The sequence below is a fragment of the Vigna radiata genome, chromosome 1 (assembly GCF_000741045.1).
Source record: "Vigna radiata var. radiata cultivar VC1973A chromosome 1, Vradiata_ver6, whole genome shotgun sequence".
Classification (NCBI taxonomy): domain Eukaryota; kingdom Viridiplantae; phylum Streptophyta; class Magnoliopsida; order Fabales; family Fabaceae; genus Vigna; species Vigna radiata.
The window spans coordinates 3,420,174-3,434,491 of record NC_028351.1 but is presented as its reverse complement, the minus strand read 5'-3'; the positions used below and the strand labels follow the sequence as shown (position 1 = coordinate 3,434,491).

Below are 14,318 nucleotides of genomic sequence, written 5' to 3'. Positions count from 1 at the left end.
TTCACCGTTCAACTTATTTTCAATCAAAAACAAGAAAGAAACATTTCCATAATAGAACAAGAACACAATTCACAGGAAAATTAAACACAACGAAAATATCACTCTCTCAATACAGAGGAACATTACAGAAATTTATTAACAAGAACAAGATTACAAGAATTTACCGAAAAGAAACAAGCAAGAACGCGAGAACTGGACTCTACCGGAAGCGATAAAACCCTAGACTCTCGCTCTCAAAAACGTAAGAATCAGAAAAATCAAAGTGACCCCAATCAATATCCCAGTGTATCGTATCCTTTACAAAAACCCCTTTTATAGGGTTAGAAAAAAAATGAAAAACAACGAGAAGAAAAAAATCTGTAAAATGAGAAACCTTCGCAGCTTGACGTTTAGCTCTCTGAATCGGATGGTCACCAATCCCTGCCTCTTCGATCTCTTCTTCAAGCCCTCCGATCAACTTGAACTCCGGTCAGCTCCTCATCTTCTTCGGTCAGCTTACTTGCACAAACCCCTTTCTTTTGCGTAGGAGCCCTAACTCGAGGACACTTTCTCCAAATGAATTCCTCGGTCAGCTTTGCAAATGAAAATCAAATGAGGAGACCCCTAAGGCAACTGCTGCCAAAACGCATCAAGACGACGTCGTTCCACTTAGTTGGAATCAGTTCAGCGTTCCAATTCAGTCCAGCAGCCCAAGTCACACTGCCTCATTAAGCCAAATTAGTTGCACCAGTGGTAGCAACGCATCAGCAGTGCATCACATCCTTGGCCCAATCCAGCGGCCCAAAATATTGTTTCAATCTGCCATTCCAATTCAATAAGCACAGGGTTAATCAACAATTAAGGAGAAACATTTCAGCAATTAAGAAGAATTAAAAAGAACCTATTTAAACTAAAATCAAGAAAATATTTTTTATTAAAAGATTACTTTTCAAAAATAACTAATTTCCTAATTATGAACAAACATCTAAAAAAAATCTATTTTTAACTAAAATTAAACAAAACTAAAGATTTCAAGGAAAAACCTAATTCCAGCCTAATTCTAAACAATTAGAAAGAAAAATACACTAACCTAGACTCCTAAGCACAAATAAAAGTGCAAAATCTAAGAGTTATCAGTGCGTGAGTTAGGATGGAGGGGTTCAGATATGGTGGTGGAAGACGACGTGGCGATGCCGTCCGGTTTGGGCGTTAGGCGTTTAGGGTGGAGGAGAATAGAATAGTGATTGGGGCTCTGTTTTTTTCATCTTTCTACGTTTCAGGGGCTGGTTCAAATTTTGGCTTTGCTTTGGTTGCAGGTCATACGACGATGGTGGAATGGTTGTTGGTCTCATTGGGAATGGAGGGGGAAGAGTGATAGTTACATGGTGGCCAAAAGAAATGTTATGAAAACAATGGTGGTGGCGTCATGAATGACTCAAAGAGGTTGAGTTAGTTTTTTTTGGTTGTTAACTCCATTGGACATGGATGAAGAGGGAACAGGGCATGGGTCAGTGAGGATAGTGATAGAGAACGGGAAGGATCCAAAGTATCATACACGATTATGCATAAGATAGTATGAAAATATTCAACAATAGTCATAGCAGCAACGAAGGAAGCCTTCCCCGCCAGAGAGTGCTGACATGGAAGGACGACGTTCGTAACAGAGGGCAGAAAACCACCAAATTGCACACAATAGGAAGAAGCATCAACTTTATGGAGCTTCCATACCTTTCAGCTTCAAAGCATGGCCACTCGTGGGTGGAGAGAAATCAAAGATCTCATTGAAAGAGTTTCCTTTGAATTTGATAGGTGTTATTGGCTCTTTAAAGAACTGACCTCTATTAGAGAAGGTAACATCAGTATTTTTTGACATTAGAATATGGTGAATTGTCTGGGAAATTTTGGGAAGTCCTGAAGACGATCACATTTCTTGTTATTATCTGCCATTTATTTATGAACTTGAGGATCCTCTGTTTCACTCTTCAATCAAGATCACCAAATTTTTCACTTTCAAATCCCAACCACGAAGAAGATGAAGAGTCCAAGAATGATTGTCATGTCATAATTCTTTAATTTAAATAAAAATTTCATGTAATTATACAATGACATCAGCACAAACACAGGTTAACACCATAAGAGAAAACTTAAAAGAGAGGACTTAATTGCCTCATTTTTACAAATAATAGGATCTGATTGAGACCAAAAAAATACGATTATCCACATTGAGATTAACACATAAATATGAAGACCAAATCCGAATTTCGTCCAAATTAGTTTTTTTTATTATACTGCTATATTCTATATGTTTCTATTATTTACTTATTTTCAATTTTTTTATTTTATTTTTCCTTTTATAATTTTCATCTTTTTGTTTGTTTTTTTTTTTATTTTTTTTATTTTTTTAGTTTCGTTTTAATATAGCTAATATATATATATATATATATATATATATATATATATATAAAAGAAAAATAAAAAAAAAAGTTTTTGTCTTTAGTAAAAAAAAAAGCAAAAAAAAAAAAAGAGAAAAGAAAAAAAGGGAAAAGGACTTTTGTCGTGTTGAGGACAGGAAAAGGACGACGCAGCAGAAGACGTGTTGGGAGATACGGATGCGGTTTTCTGCAAGCTATGGGGGGATGGCAGACGCAATTCGAATGGTCAGATTGGATAACAAAAGGGTCTTGAAAAACAAAGGGGGAGGTGAGGATTATTCAGGATTCACTACTGAGACGAGAGCATCACTCCGTGAGAGAGCCTTTTCGTTTCACCGGCAGGGAAAAGCAGAGGACTGTAGAGCCAAAGGAAGGGAAGAGTTTACCGGAGATACGAAGCTGACGATAGCAAAGGAAGCTTCGAGAGGTAAGTATCACCTCCCTCATTACCGTTGTCATGGTCTAATATACTGGGCTTGTCGCATTGTATACTTCGTTGCATGTTTGCGGTTGCTCTGTTCGCATACTTCGTTGCATGTTTGTGGTTGCTCTGTTCGCGTATGCTGTGTTGATATTCCATTATTCTTCTTATCTATTAAACTTTTCCATAAGAATTTCATCATGGCTAATGAGCTTCAGAACGAGACCACCATCTTCTTGCCCATCTCTTAGCCTCCGAGCCTTTAAGGCTTACTCCCCATTGCTCAGGAACCAATTCACAAAGATCATGTCTCACCATCCCGCCTGGAACTACCAGTAACCCGAGGCCTTTCTTCTTACCGGAAAACATCGCAAAACCGTTCCTTTTCACCACCCTATCAGAATCGTTCCACGCCCACTATCACAGCCCCAATCACCGACAAAATTGAATCACACGGACTCGCAGAGAACACCACAGAATCGAATGAAACCAAACACCAAAACAAAGTATCAAACAGCCCTATTCTTCATCTAATTTCTAGTTCAATAACCACCGCGACTGACCCGCACCATCCTCTTCAACCTGCATTGCTCGGAGCAGCAAAAATAAAAACCAATCACCAAGGACAAGGACCAATTTCCAGCACCCCCACACAAGCTCATACTCTACGAAAAACTGCTACTGTACCGTCCACCACCGCCTTCAACCACCCAACACCATTCTCCCTTTTCGTTCTTTCTTATCCAATCCACAAAGAAGCAAAGCAGGGGAGGTAACAAGGTCTTCTTCACCGGCAGTTTAGTATTTGTAATTCACGATTGGGAGTCGCCGTGGTGGTGCCACCGTTGATGGCTTGATACTTCGGAAAGGGCGAAGAAGACGCGTGAGAAGTAGCGTTGGCGGTCTCTGTGGTGCGGCGGCCCTGACGCTGGGGAGATGGTGGCCGGCGATGAGGTGGCGGGATGGGATCGGTGGCAGGCGGTGTCCGGTTGGAGGCAAACCCCCAACCCAAGGCCGACACAAGCAGAAGGAGAGAGGGTGAGGTCGTCGCGGCCTGCGTTGGCTGGCCGGATGGTGGCGAGGACGCCGGCGTCGCCGTGGCTGGCCGGAGGGGAGTGGCAGCATGCGGCGACCAAGGGCGCGCGAGGATGGTGTTCGCGTCGGACGTCTCTACGGCGCGGCGACTTTGACGATTGTGATGGTGGTCGCCGGTGACGCTCTTGGTGGCGTCGCATTGGCCGTTCGGTGGGAGGGCAGCGGCAGGTGCGTAGGCGGCGACCTGAAATGGTTGTGCGGCGAGCCCCAACCCTGGTTTGGTTCGAGAGAGTAAGATGGAGTCTGGGAGCTTGGTTTGAGTGAGTGAGAAATGAGAGAGTCTGAGAGGACCCTGAAGGGGTTTCTGAAGCTAGGGTTGGGCTAGGTTTTTATTTTTAATTTTTTTCCTTTTAGTTTTTCTTAGGTTTTGATTAACTTTCCGCACCCCTGTTTTCGCTCACATCACCCCCTGTCCGTTTTGTTTGTCTTATTTTCCGCCTGGGCCGATGCTGAGCCCATCATGGCAAAACAAAAAATGTATTAACTTCGTACACCCCTGTTTTCACTCGCATCACCCCCTTTCAACCCCATTTCGTTTTTTTTTAAAAAGGAAAAAGGGTTTAGGCACCCCTATTTTTCATTTTTACCACCCTTTTTCTACTTGGGTTTAGGCCCAATCTGCCATTAGAAATAAATTAGGTTTAGATACTCTATAGTTTTTTCATTCTAATTATTTATTTATTATTTTTATTTTTCATTTGTTATTTTATTTTATTTTTAATATCTACTTATTTTAAAAAACATTAATAATATATAGAAAAATAAAATATATACAAATAAAAATTTATTTTGAAAAGTTTTAGCACACGTGTGACCATTTCGTCGACCTGAAAACCTTTTTCATCTTCTTTCAAAAATTAACAAAAATTATTTCAAAAGGTTTAAACACGTGTGCGACCATTCCGTGTGCTGAAAACCTTTTTCTTCTTTTTTCAAAAAATCAACAAAAATTTATTTTTAAAGGTCTAAGTACACGTGCGACCATTCCGTCCGTCTTGTGCTGAAAATCTTTTTCTTCTTCTTTCAAAAAATCAACAAAAATTTATTTTTAAAGGTCTAAGCACACGTGCGACCATTCCGTCCGTCTTGTGCTGAAAATCTTTTTCTTCTTCTTTCAAAAAATCAACAAAATTTTATTTCAAAAGGTTTAAGTACATGTGACCTTATGCTGAAAACCTTTTTCTTCTTCTTTCAAAAATTAACAAAATTATTTTAAAAGGTTTAAGCACACGTGCGACCGTTCGCGTAGGTGTTGTAGGGTGCTAATACCTCTCAACACGTAATCGGCTCCCGGACCTAGAATCCGGTTCTCGCAGGCCATGTCTTATCTTATGGTTTTTTCGTAGTTTTTTAGAATAAACTACGGTGACGACTCCACATCTCATTTTCAAAATCGTTTTTTTTATCGTCGTCCTATCACGATTTCGGTTGCGACATCATGGACCAGCCTTACCAAGAGCTGAGCAGATGAAAGATAATCACTGATTTTATATATAACACTTTTTTAACCTTCCATTTTGAATGTTCTTTTATTTGAATAATAAAGGTGACCACTCTCACCAATGAGTTCATTTAGAAACAACAGTTAAAAAGAGATCAGATTAATAACAAAATTATTGTATATGAAGAGATGGAACGAAAGCCTGAAACAATATTAAAAAGAAACATTGGATAATTCACATACTCAATAACCTTTTTGGGCTGGTCAAGTTTTCACTTCAAAAGCTATTACATTACATTTCTGAAAGCTTTTTCTGCTCATGAAATTCGGCAAAAACATCTTTTAAGCATGTCCTTTCCCTGCAACCAAAAATCACCCAATTAGATAATAATAAGAGTTCAAATTTCCAACCTAAAATGAAACTACTTCTAACGTTTGTGATAGATGAAGCTGAAATTGCAATTCGTTCTAAGTAATTTTGACTGTCAAAGTTTTCCATTTTGCTTTATTCTATTGTGTTATCATAGGTTTTTTCTCAATTTCCATTTTTATCTTTATTGTTATTTTTATTTTATTTCTATTATTTTAGCTTTATTTTATTTCATTTTTTATCTCTTTATTTTTATTTTTATTTTTATTTTTAATCTTTGTTTTTAGTTTTTCTTTTGAGTGGTGTTCTAATATAATTAGCATAGTTAAACATAATATTAGTTAAACATAATTAATATAAATAGGAAAAAGAAAAAGTTTGAAATGTTCCATTTTGTCTTTATTATATAAAAAAAACAATGAAAAAAATGACAAAAAAAAAAAGAAGCTTTGACTGGGAGAGGTAGGTTCTGTAAATAAGGTATGGGAGGGGGAGCAAAGCAGTCACGCAAAAAAGCACAGGCAGTCACGCAAAAGGGGATTGGGACCTAAGAAAAGGGCACTACGAAGCAAAAGAAGGGAACACTTCTCACTGAATCAAGAATCGGAGACCCTTGAGAGCACAATTTCAGTGGACCTGCACGGAGGGAGGAAAAGGAGATCGTCACCGGAAGAAAATCAAGCAAAGACTTCAACACCAAGGTAAGTCTTCTATCCCGGTTTAGCTAATATGTTGGATCTTGAACATGACTTGTTATGATGGCGTGATTCTGCTTCCTTCTGATGCGAAATCTCCAATTGTCTTCGCCGTCCGTTCCTCCGACCGTCCGTCACGCTCTGATCTTTGCCCGGGAGGGGGGTGGTACCTGTAAAGGCACTCCGACGATCAAGTTAGATGTCGGTATAGGAAGGCCCTTTGTCCTCAGCAAGTGGATGCCTAGAACGGAGAGAGGGTGAAACTCAATCAAGTATGAGAGTATGAGTGTGAGAATCTGCGTAGAATAGGTTGAATTGTGCGTACAGTAAGCTAAATTGTGCGTACCTTGTTTGGAGGCTTTTGTTCTTTATTTATAGGCTTTGGATCAATATAACAAAATAAAATATAAACAGAATGAAATATAAACAAACTTACCTGAAATATCTCTGTTGAGATATTATTTGATACGAGATATATATGATGATACTGTTCCGTTATTCGTGTTTGTTGAGCCCAATAAGGCTGGATAATTCGGCCCATTTACCTGGTAGGCTTGACCGTTCGGTGTAACCGGTCGTCTGGGATATACTACCGTACATCATCCCCCCCAAGTCCAAAGGAAGGACGAGGCTTTAGCCTGATGTGACTGCAGGACTTTGATGAGTGTTGGGAAGGATAGTGGCCGATTGGTGTGGGATAANTGAGTNGTCCGTATTGTTGACCGTTCGTACTGATTAGTGCCCTAGTGGTAGGCAAACAGACATGTGTAGTTTTGCCAGTGTAAATTAAACGACGCAATCATATCGTCGTTTAACTTTTAAACACATAAATGGATTTTCCCGCGTTACGGTAGTGGCAGAGTCGCCAAATTAGAACCGTTAGATCTCAGGCATCCAACGGTGTAGGTAATGCGACATTTTCGTAATCTCCACGCTTTTGAAAAGTGTAATGATTTGGAAATGAACCGTCATTTCATCGTTGTTTCCTGCGTTTGCCCTCAGAAGCTCTTACTTTGCCCAAGTATTCTGCACTTGCTTCGACCTCCATTTCCAGGTAACAATGGCTTCTTCCCCTCCTGCCCTTGCTTTGTCTGATAGTGAAAATAGGAATCGTAATGTTCCGTCGTCATCTAGCCGTAGAGTCGTAGGGTCTGTAGAGTCGTTATTGAGTGGCGACAAGGTTTTTGTTAATGGCGGGGTCGAGGTAGAAGATTCCGGGCAAGAATGTGCTTCTTGTTCCTTAGATTATTCGTGGGCATCGCGGGAAGTAGGTGAGCAATACACTATTTTTATTAGAAGAGATATACTATCAGGATGGGTAGAAGATAACTGCATCCTTCGAACCCTAGGCTGTAAGGCCGCCGTGAACTTAGTGGCTTGCAAGAAGGGAGAAAGAGCGTTTCACGGGGAAGAGGTCGTCGGAGAGGGTTGTTTTTACATGTATCTGTGTTTATTTTACCATATGTACGTTCGTCTTCCTTTTACTCGGTTCCAAATGGATGTCCTCCGATACCTAAACGTAGCTCCTTCCCAATTACATCCGAACAGCTGGGCGTACATCCAAGCGTTCGGTGTATTGTGTCAAGCCCTAGATATTAACCCAACGGCCAAAATATTCTTGTATTTTTTCAAGAGCCGGCCGAATGCCAAAAAGGGGTGGGTTTCCCTTAGTTCCTAGGCAAAGGATGCCATATTTCACTTGTTTGCTGAGTCGTTTCAAGACTTCAAAAACCACTTTTTCAATGTGTCAATTAAACCGAGGGGTAAGCCATTTTTTCTAAACGATGATGGTAGTTCCAAGTTCCCCTTATTTTGGACTAGAAATCCTCGAACTTTGACCTCTTGGCCTGAAGAGGATATGACTGACGTCGAAAAGAGGGACCTAGATATTTTGATTAAACTATCCCGTCCGTTTTCTTCGAGGAAGATGGTGAATTGTCTGAAGTTCAACGACCTTAAGTCGAAGGTTTCTGGTAGGTGTTTGTTGCTGATTATTGTTCCCAGTGAGGTTGAGTATCCTTACTGATTTGTTGTGTATCCTTTTACAGAACTGATGGCCCCTAAGAGAGACTGGTTCGGTAAAGTTCGTGCGGCCAAGAAAGGAGCCGGATCATCGTCCGGCCAGGCTGTGCCGGTCACGGTTGTGCATGTAGATGACACTCCACCCTCTCCCGAAGAAGTATGGACGCGGAAGAGAAAAGTCGCACGGGTTGAGGGAGTGACCAACGTACTCGGCAAAGGAAAAACCGGCATCGAGGCGGGGGAATCATCACCCGGTGTAGAGAGGACCGTAAGAGAGAGCGGTGACCCGTCCGAACTTCGCCCTTTGCCCCAAGGGATGTGGGACCCCGGTTTCGATCTTAGACACAAGATCGAATTCCATTTCGATGCTGCTGAGGAGAAGGTGATGGCCTCCATGTCCGAGCAACAAATGTCTGAGTTCTTGCTCGACGTTCTTCTTCGGGCCGGTGCCGCAGCTTTCAAAATGGTGTATGCTTCTAATAGAGGGGAAGTTCAAAGCGAAGTGAACCGCCTCCGAAAGGAATTAGATGACCTCAATGCTACTCACGCAAGTTGTGAGGAAAAGGCCGAGGAAGCTGCAAAGGCCCTTGCAGAAGTTAAGAAGGAGGTGGAAGGGTTGCGTAAGATTGGTCAAGAGCTGAAGACCGAGCGTGATAATGTGCTGAAGGACATGGAGGAGGCTAGGAAGAATATTGCGAGGCTGAGTGAGATCGAAAAAAAACGAGAAGAGTTGGAGAAGACAAATGTCGAACTGAGGCAGGAGAGAACTGAGTGGAAACAAACCGAGGCCGAGATGATGGAAGCAATTGACCTTGAACATACGAAGGGCTTCAAAAAGGCATTGAGGCAAATGAATTTCTTGGCCAAGGTTGATCCTGCAGGCTTGGGCTTTGACATAGAACAGGACATCTATGAGGGACGTATGGTGTCGATCGATGACATTCATGAGGGCACCTTTACTGAAGAAGGTGATCCTGTTGTGGAGGCGGCCGGTCAAGAAACTGGGACCGAGCAGAATGAAGCAGTCAACACAGAGACTTGAAGATAATATTTATGCCTTATTTTGTAATCTCTGTGGGAGTGTCTTAAACACTATGTTTTGTTTCTCTTGTTATTTGGCCCATGTGGGCATTTTACTTCTGAATTTGAACTTTGTACCTTTGTTTTTTGATCTTGGTGTGAATACATTGCATGTTTGAATTCTCCAAACTTCACATGATTGCTTGTCGCCAGATCGTTAGGATAAATCATCGAGACTTAGTCGATTTGAGGCTTGGTTGGTTGTAAATCTTGAACACGCTTGGTGTGTTGTGTTGTCGCTCGTTTTTGTAACAAGTAGGCTTGATTGGATCAAACGCGGTCGGTTTTGTGTAAATAGTGGACATTATAGTCTGTAAAAGGATACACAACAAATCAGTAAGGATATTCAACCTCACCGGGAACAATAATCAGCAACAAACACCTACCAGAAACCTTCGACTTAAGGTCGTTGAACTTCAGACAATTCACCATCTTCCTCGAAGAAAACGGACGGGATAGTTTAATCAAAATATCCAGGTCCCTCTTTTCGACGTCAGTCATATCCTCTTTAGGCCAAGAGGTCAAAGTTCGAGGATTTCTAGTCCAAAATAAGGGGAACTTGGAACTACCATCATCGTTTAGAAAAAATGGCTTACCCCTCGATTTAACTGACACCTTGAAAAAGTGGTTTTTGAAGTCTTGAAACGACTCAGCAAACAAGTGAAATATGGCATCCTTTGCCTAGGAACTAAGGGAAACCCACCCCTTTTTGGCGTTCGGCCGGCTCTTGAAAAAATACAAGAATATTTTGGCCGTTGGGTTAATATCTAGGGCTTGACACAATACACCGAACGCTTGGATGTACGCCCAGCTGTTCGGATGTAATTGGGAAGGAGCTACGTTTAGGTATCGGAGGACATCCATTTGGAACCGAGTAAAAGGAAGACGAACGTACATATGGTAAAATAAACACAGATACATGTAAAAACAACCCTCTTCGGCGACCTCTTCCCCGTGAAACACTCTTTCTCCCTTCTTGCAAGCCACTAAGTTCACGGCGGCCTTATAGCCTAGGGTTCGAAGGATGCAGTTATCTTCTACCCATCCTGATAGTATATCTCTACTAATAAAAATAGTGTATTGCTCACCTACTTCCCGCGATGCCCACGAATAATCTAAGGAACAAGAAGCACATTCTTGCCCGGAATTTTCTACCTCGACCCCGCCATTAACAAAAACCTTGTCACCACTCAATAACGACTCTACAGACCCTACGACTCTACGGCTAGATGACGACGGAACATTACGATTCCTATTTTCACTATCAGACAAAGTAAGGGCAGGAGGGGAAGAAGCCATTGTTACCTGGAAATGGAGGTCGAAGCAAGTGCAGAATACTTGGGCAAAGCAAGAGCTTCTGAGGGCAAACGCAGGAAACAACGATGAAATGACGGTTCATTTCCAAATCATTATACTTTTCAAAAGCGTGGAGGTTACGAAAATGTCGCATTACCTACACCGTTGGATGCCTGAGATCTAACGTTCTAATTTGGCGACTCTGCCACTACCGTAACGCGGGAAAATCCATTTATGTGTTTAAAAGTTAAACGACGATATGATTGCGTCGTTTAATTTACACTGGCAAAACTACACATGTCTGTTTGCCTACCACTAGGGCACTAATCAGTACGAACGGTCAACAATACGGACNACTCANTTATCCCACACCAATCGGCCACTATCCTTCCCAACACTCATCAAAGTCCTGCAGTCACATCAGGCTAAAGCCTCGTCCTTCCTTTGGACTTGGGGGGATGATGTACGATAGTATATCCCGGACGACCGGTTACACCGAACGGTCAAGCCTACCAGGTAAATGGGCCGAATTATCCAGCCTTATTGGGCTCAACAAACACGAATAACGGAACAGTATCATCATATATATCTCGTATCAAATAATATCTCAACAGAGATATTTCAGGTAAGTTTGTTTATATTTCATTCTGTTTATATTTTATTTTGTTATATTGATCCAAAGCCTATAAATAAAGAACAAAAGCCTCCAAACAAGGTACGCACAATTTAGCTTACTCTACGCACAATTCAACCTACACTGATACTCTCATACTTGATTGAGTTCCACCCTCTCTCCGTTCTAGGCATCCACTTGCTGAGGACAGAGGTCCTTCCTATACTGACATCTAACTTGATCATCGGAGTGCCTTTACAGGTACCACCCCCCTCCTGGGCAAAGATCAGAGCGTGACGGACGGTCAGAAGAACGGACGGCGAAGGCAATTGGAGATTTCGCATCAGAAGGAGGCAGAATCGCGCCACTGAGGTTAGTGCTTTCGGTCCCAATAAATTCCTACCGAAACACTATGATTGTTTTTTTCGCTGCATCTCCATCCCCTTTCCATGAGCACACCTTGCATAACAAGGTTTCATGGAAATTTATTCTCTTCCCCCTCTTAGAAGCCACTGAGCAGCGTGAGTTGTGATCTTCCAAAGCTCTCAACGTCCCCGAAACACCATGAGAGGTCCTATCCAGAGAGTGAAGCATTGCTTCCTCTTTCATTTTCTTAAATCAGGGTTACTTTTATAGAATCTGCACCCCAAACTTTGATTTTTTTTCTCATCAACAAGGAAGATGAATCTAGTCCAACCTGTTGTTAAGGTGCCATCACCATATCCAAACCTCTCCATCGCATCCTTAACACGCACCATACAAAGCGCACATTGAACACATTGAAACAATTTTGGCGCTCTCTCCTTTTCCACAAAGCCAACACACATAACGCCATCAGAAAAACTCACACCCTGTTAAACAGAAACTCACACCCTGTTAAACAGAAACTCACACAGTACACTACATAATGAATCCAACAGTACTTATGTTCTATTCACCTTTCGTTCGCGTCAAAGGAAACCAACAACAAAAACCAGATTCAATACCTTGGTGCTTGTTTCAATTTCTTGAGTCTTAGAATAATACAAGGGAGGATATCTTTATCAAATTTCATTCGTAAACCAGTTCCCCAACTCACCTTTCTGCTCTTTCGAAAGTCGCGGCGACCCCTAGCACGAGTTGGATTATTATGCAAGTGCGTTTAGAGCAAGCAGAGGCTGTTCTTTTCTCTTCTTCCCCTTTCTCTGCCCCTTTTCTGTCATACCACAATGAAGCAAAATTAGATCGGAGACTGGCGAAGCATGGAGTTCGGACGAAGGTGACGGAGGTGAAGAAGCGAGACATTGTCGTTGTTGATGGCACGACGGTGCTGAGTTCCTGCGGCCTAGGCTGTGGAAGTGGAGCACGGTGACGCGGTGATGGAGGAGACGGGGCATTGTCGCGACAGTCATGGGAGTGTGCGGTCTGGCTGGCGCTTGCGATGAAGGCGGTGGCAGAGAAGCGGTGGCAAGCGGTGTTCAAGGGTGGAAAGGCCCCAACCCTAGGCTAGTGCGAGAGAGAGGGAGAAGGGGAGAAGGTGTCGTGGCCGGCCGTGATTCCGGTGACGTCTGCTGTCGGAGGGCCGCCGCGGTGGCTTGATTCGAAGAAGTGGTGGCTCGGTGGCGTAACCCTGAGCTCTGCGAGAGAGAAACCTTCCCTCTCTGGTGTATTGAGCTTGAGAGTGCAGAATGAGGTGGGGAGGTTTGAACCCCTCATGCGTTTCTAGGTCAGGAAGAACTTTGGGCTTGAGTGCTTAGGCTGGCCATGTCAAGAAAACAACTTTACCTTCACCCCTTTTAAACGCAAGCACCCCCTTTTAATTTCTGTCTGGGCCAATGCTGGGCCAAGTCAAACACAAACAAAAAATGTTTTTCTGCGCCCCTTTTATTCATATCTCAACCCCATCCAGTTTGGGCTTAAGCCCGACTGTTTTTAAAAGAGATGTAGGCACCTGTCAACACCCAATTTCGTCTGGGTGATTGAGTAATAGGACTAGTTTTTATTTTTGTCTTATTTTATTTTATTTTATTTTTGTTTATTTGTTTAATTTTTGTTTTTACTATTTAGTATTTGATTTAGTTTTTTTTTTTTATTATTATTGACTTTAATTGCAAAAAAAAAAAGAAAAAAAAGAGAAAACGAAAATTGAAAAAAAAAGAAAAAAAAAGAAAATGAAAAGAAATAAAAAAAAGAAATAAAGAAAAGAAATAAAAAAAAGTAGAAAGTTGGTTTGTCGTTTGTGAAAAGGGAAACGGTTTTTTTTTGAAAAAGGGCAAAGCGTTTGGGGTATTTGGTTTTGGCCAGAAAACGGTTTTGGCAAGGAGGCAAGGAAACGCACTCTAGGCCTCATCATCAATCACACACACGTATCACCCTCCCTCATCAGACAGATTCCTTTTCTCTCCACCTCTCTGCTCACCATCTAGGACCACCTCAACAAAAATCACATACAAGAACCCATTTTTCCTCCAACGGAATCAGCTCTTTGGCCCTTATTCCCTTCCATCTCCTTCGATACACTCAAAACCATAGTATCCACCATTTTTCCAACCTAATCAACTTAACAGAATCACCATCGCCTCTCCTCCATTTGGTCCGGCACCTGAAAACTCAAAGAAGGCCTATCATTCACGACCCCCTCCATAACGAAAACACATAACCAAACCAAAACAGAGACGAATAACCCTTTTCCTTCACACACACAAGATCTCATCACCCATCACGCACACGACATTCCCTTTTGGCTCACGACTCCTCTCTCCCCTCACCGATAAACACCCAATCACGTTTTGTTTTCACTCTCAATTCCTCACCAACAACAGAAGAAAGACCACCTAGTGCACCATCCACGCATACTCTTTGATTTTGGCCTCAATTTCTTTCCATTCTTCACAC

General features: G+C 41.9%; 1 protein-coding gene across 2 annotated transcripts; it reads left to right on the top strand.

Annotated features, from left to right (window-relative positions):
- Positions 1-2,470: 2,470 nt before the first annotated feature.
- LOC106768227 lies at positions 2,471-11,670 on the top strand. Of its 2 annotated transcripts, none has more exons than XM_022782016.1 (2): positions 2,471-2,838; positions 8,482-11,670. In XM_022782016.1, the coding sequence occupies exons 1-2, from the start codon at positions 2,589-2,591 to the stop codon at positions 9,495-9,497; spliced, it is 1,266 nt and encodes a 421-aa protein (XP_022637737.1). In that variant the 5' UTR covers positions 2,471-2,588; the 3' UTR covers positions 9,498-11,670. The 2 variants fall into 2 exon arrangements, 1 of the variants encoding a protein (XP_022637737.1); XR_002668149.1 differs by lacking the exon at positions 8,482-11,670 and adding an exon at positions 6,219-7,503 and having other exon boundaries at positions 2,762-2,838.
- The last annotated feature ends 2,648 nt before the right edge of the window (positions 11,671-14,318 follow it).

What these genes read in the sequence shown, in the direction of transcription:
- LOC106768227 (XM_022782016.1), top strand. Translation starts at nt 2,589, where the DNA reads ATGCGGTTTTCTGCAAGCTATGGGGGGATGGCAGACGCAATTCGAATG. An exon ending in AGCAAAGGAAGCTTCGAGAG is followed by an intron (nt 2,839 to 8,481) that starts GTAAGTATCACC and finishes ATCCTTTTACAG; the next exon opens with AACTGATGGCCCCTAAGAGA.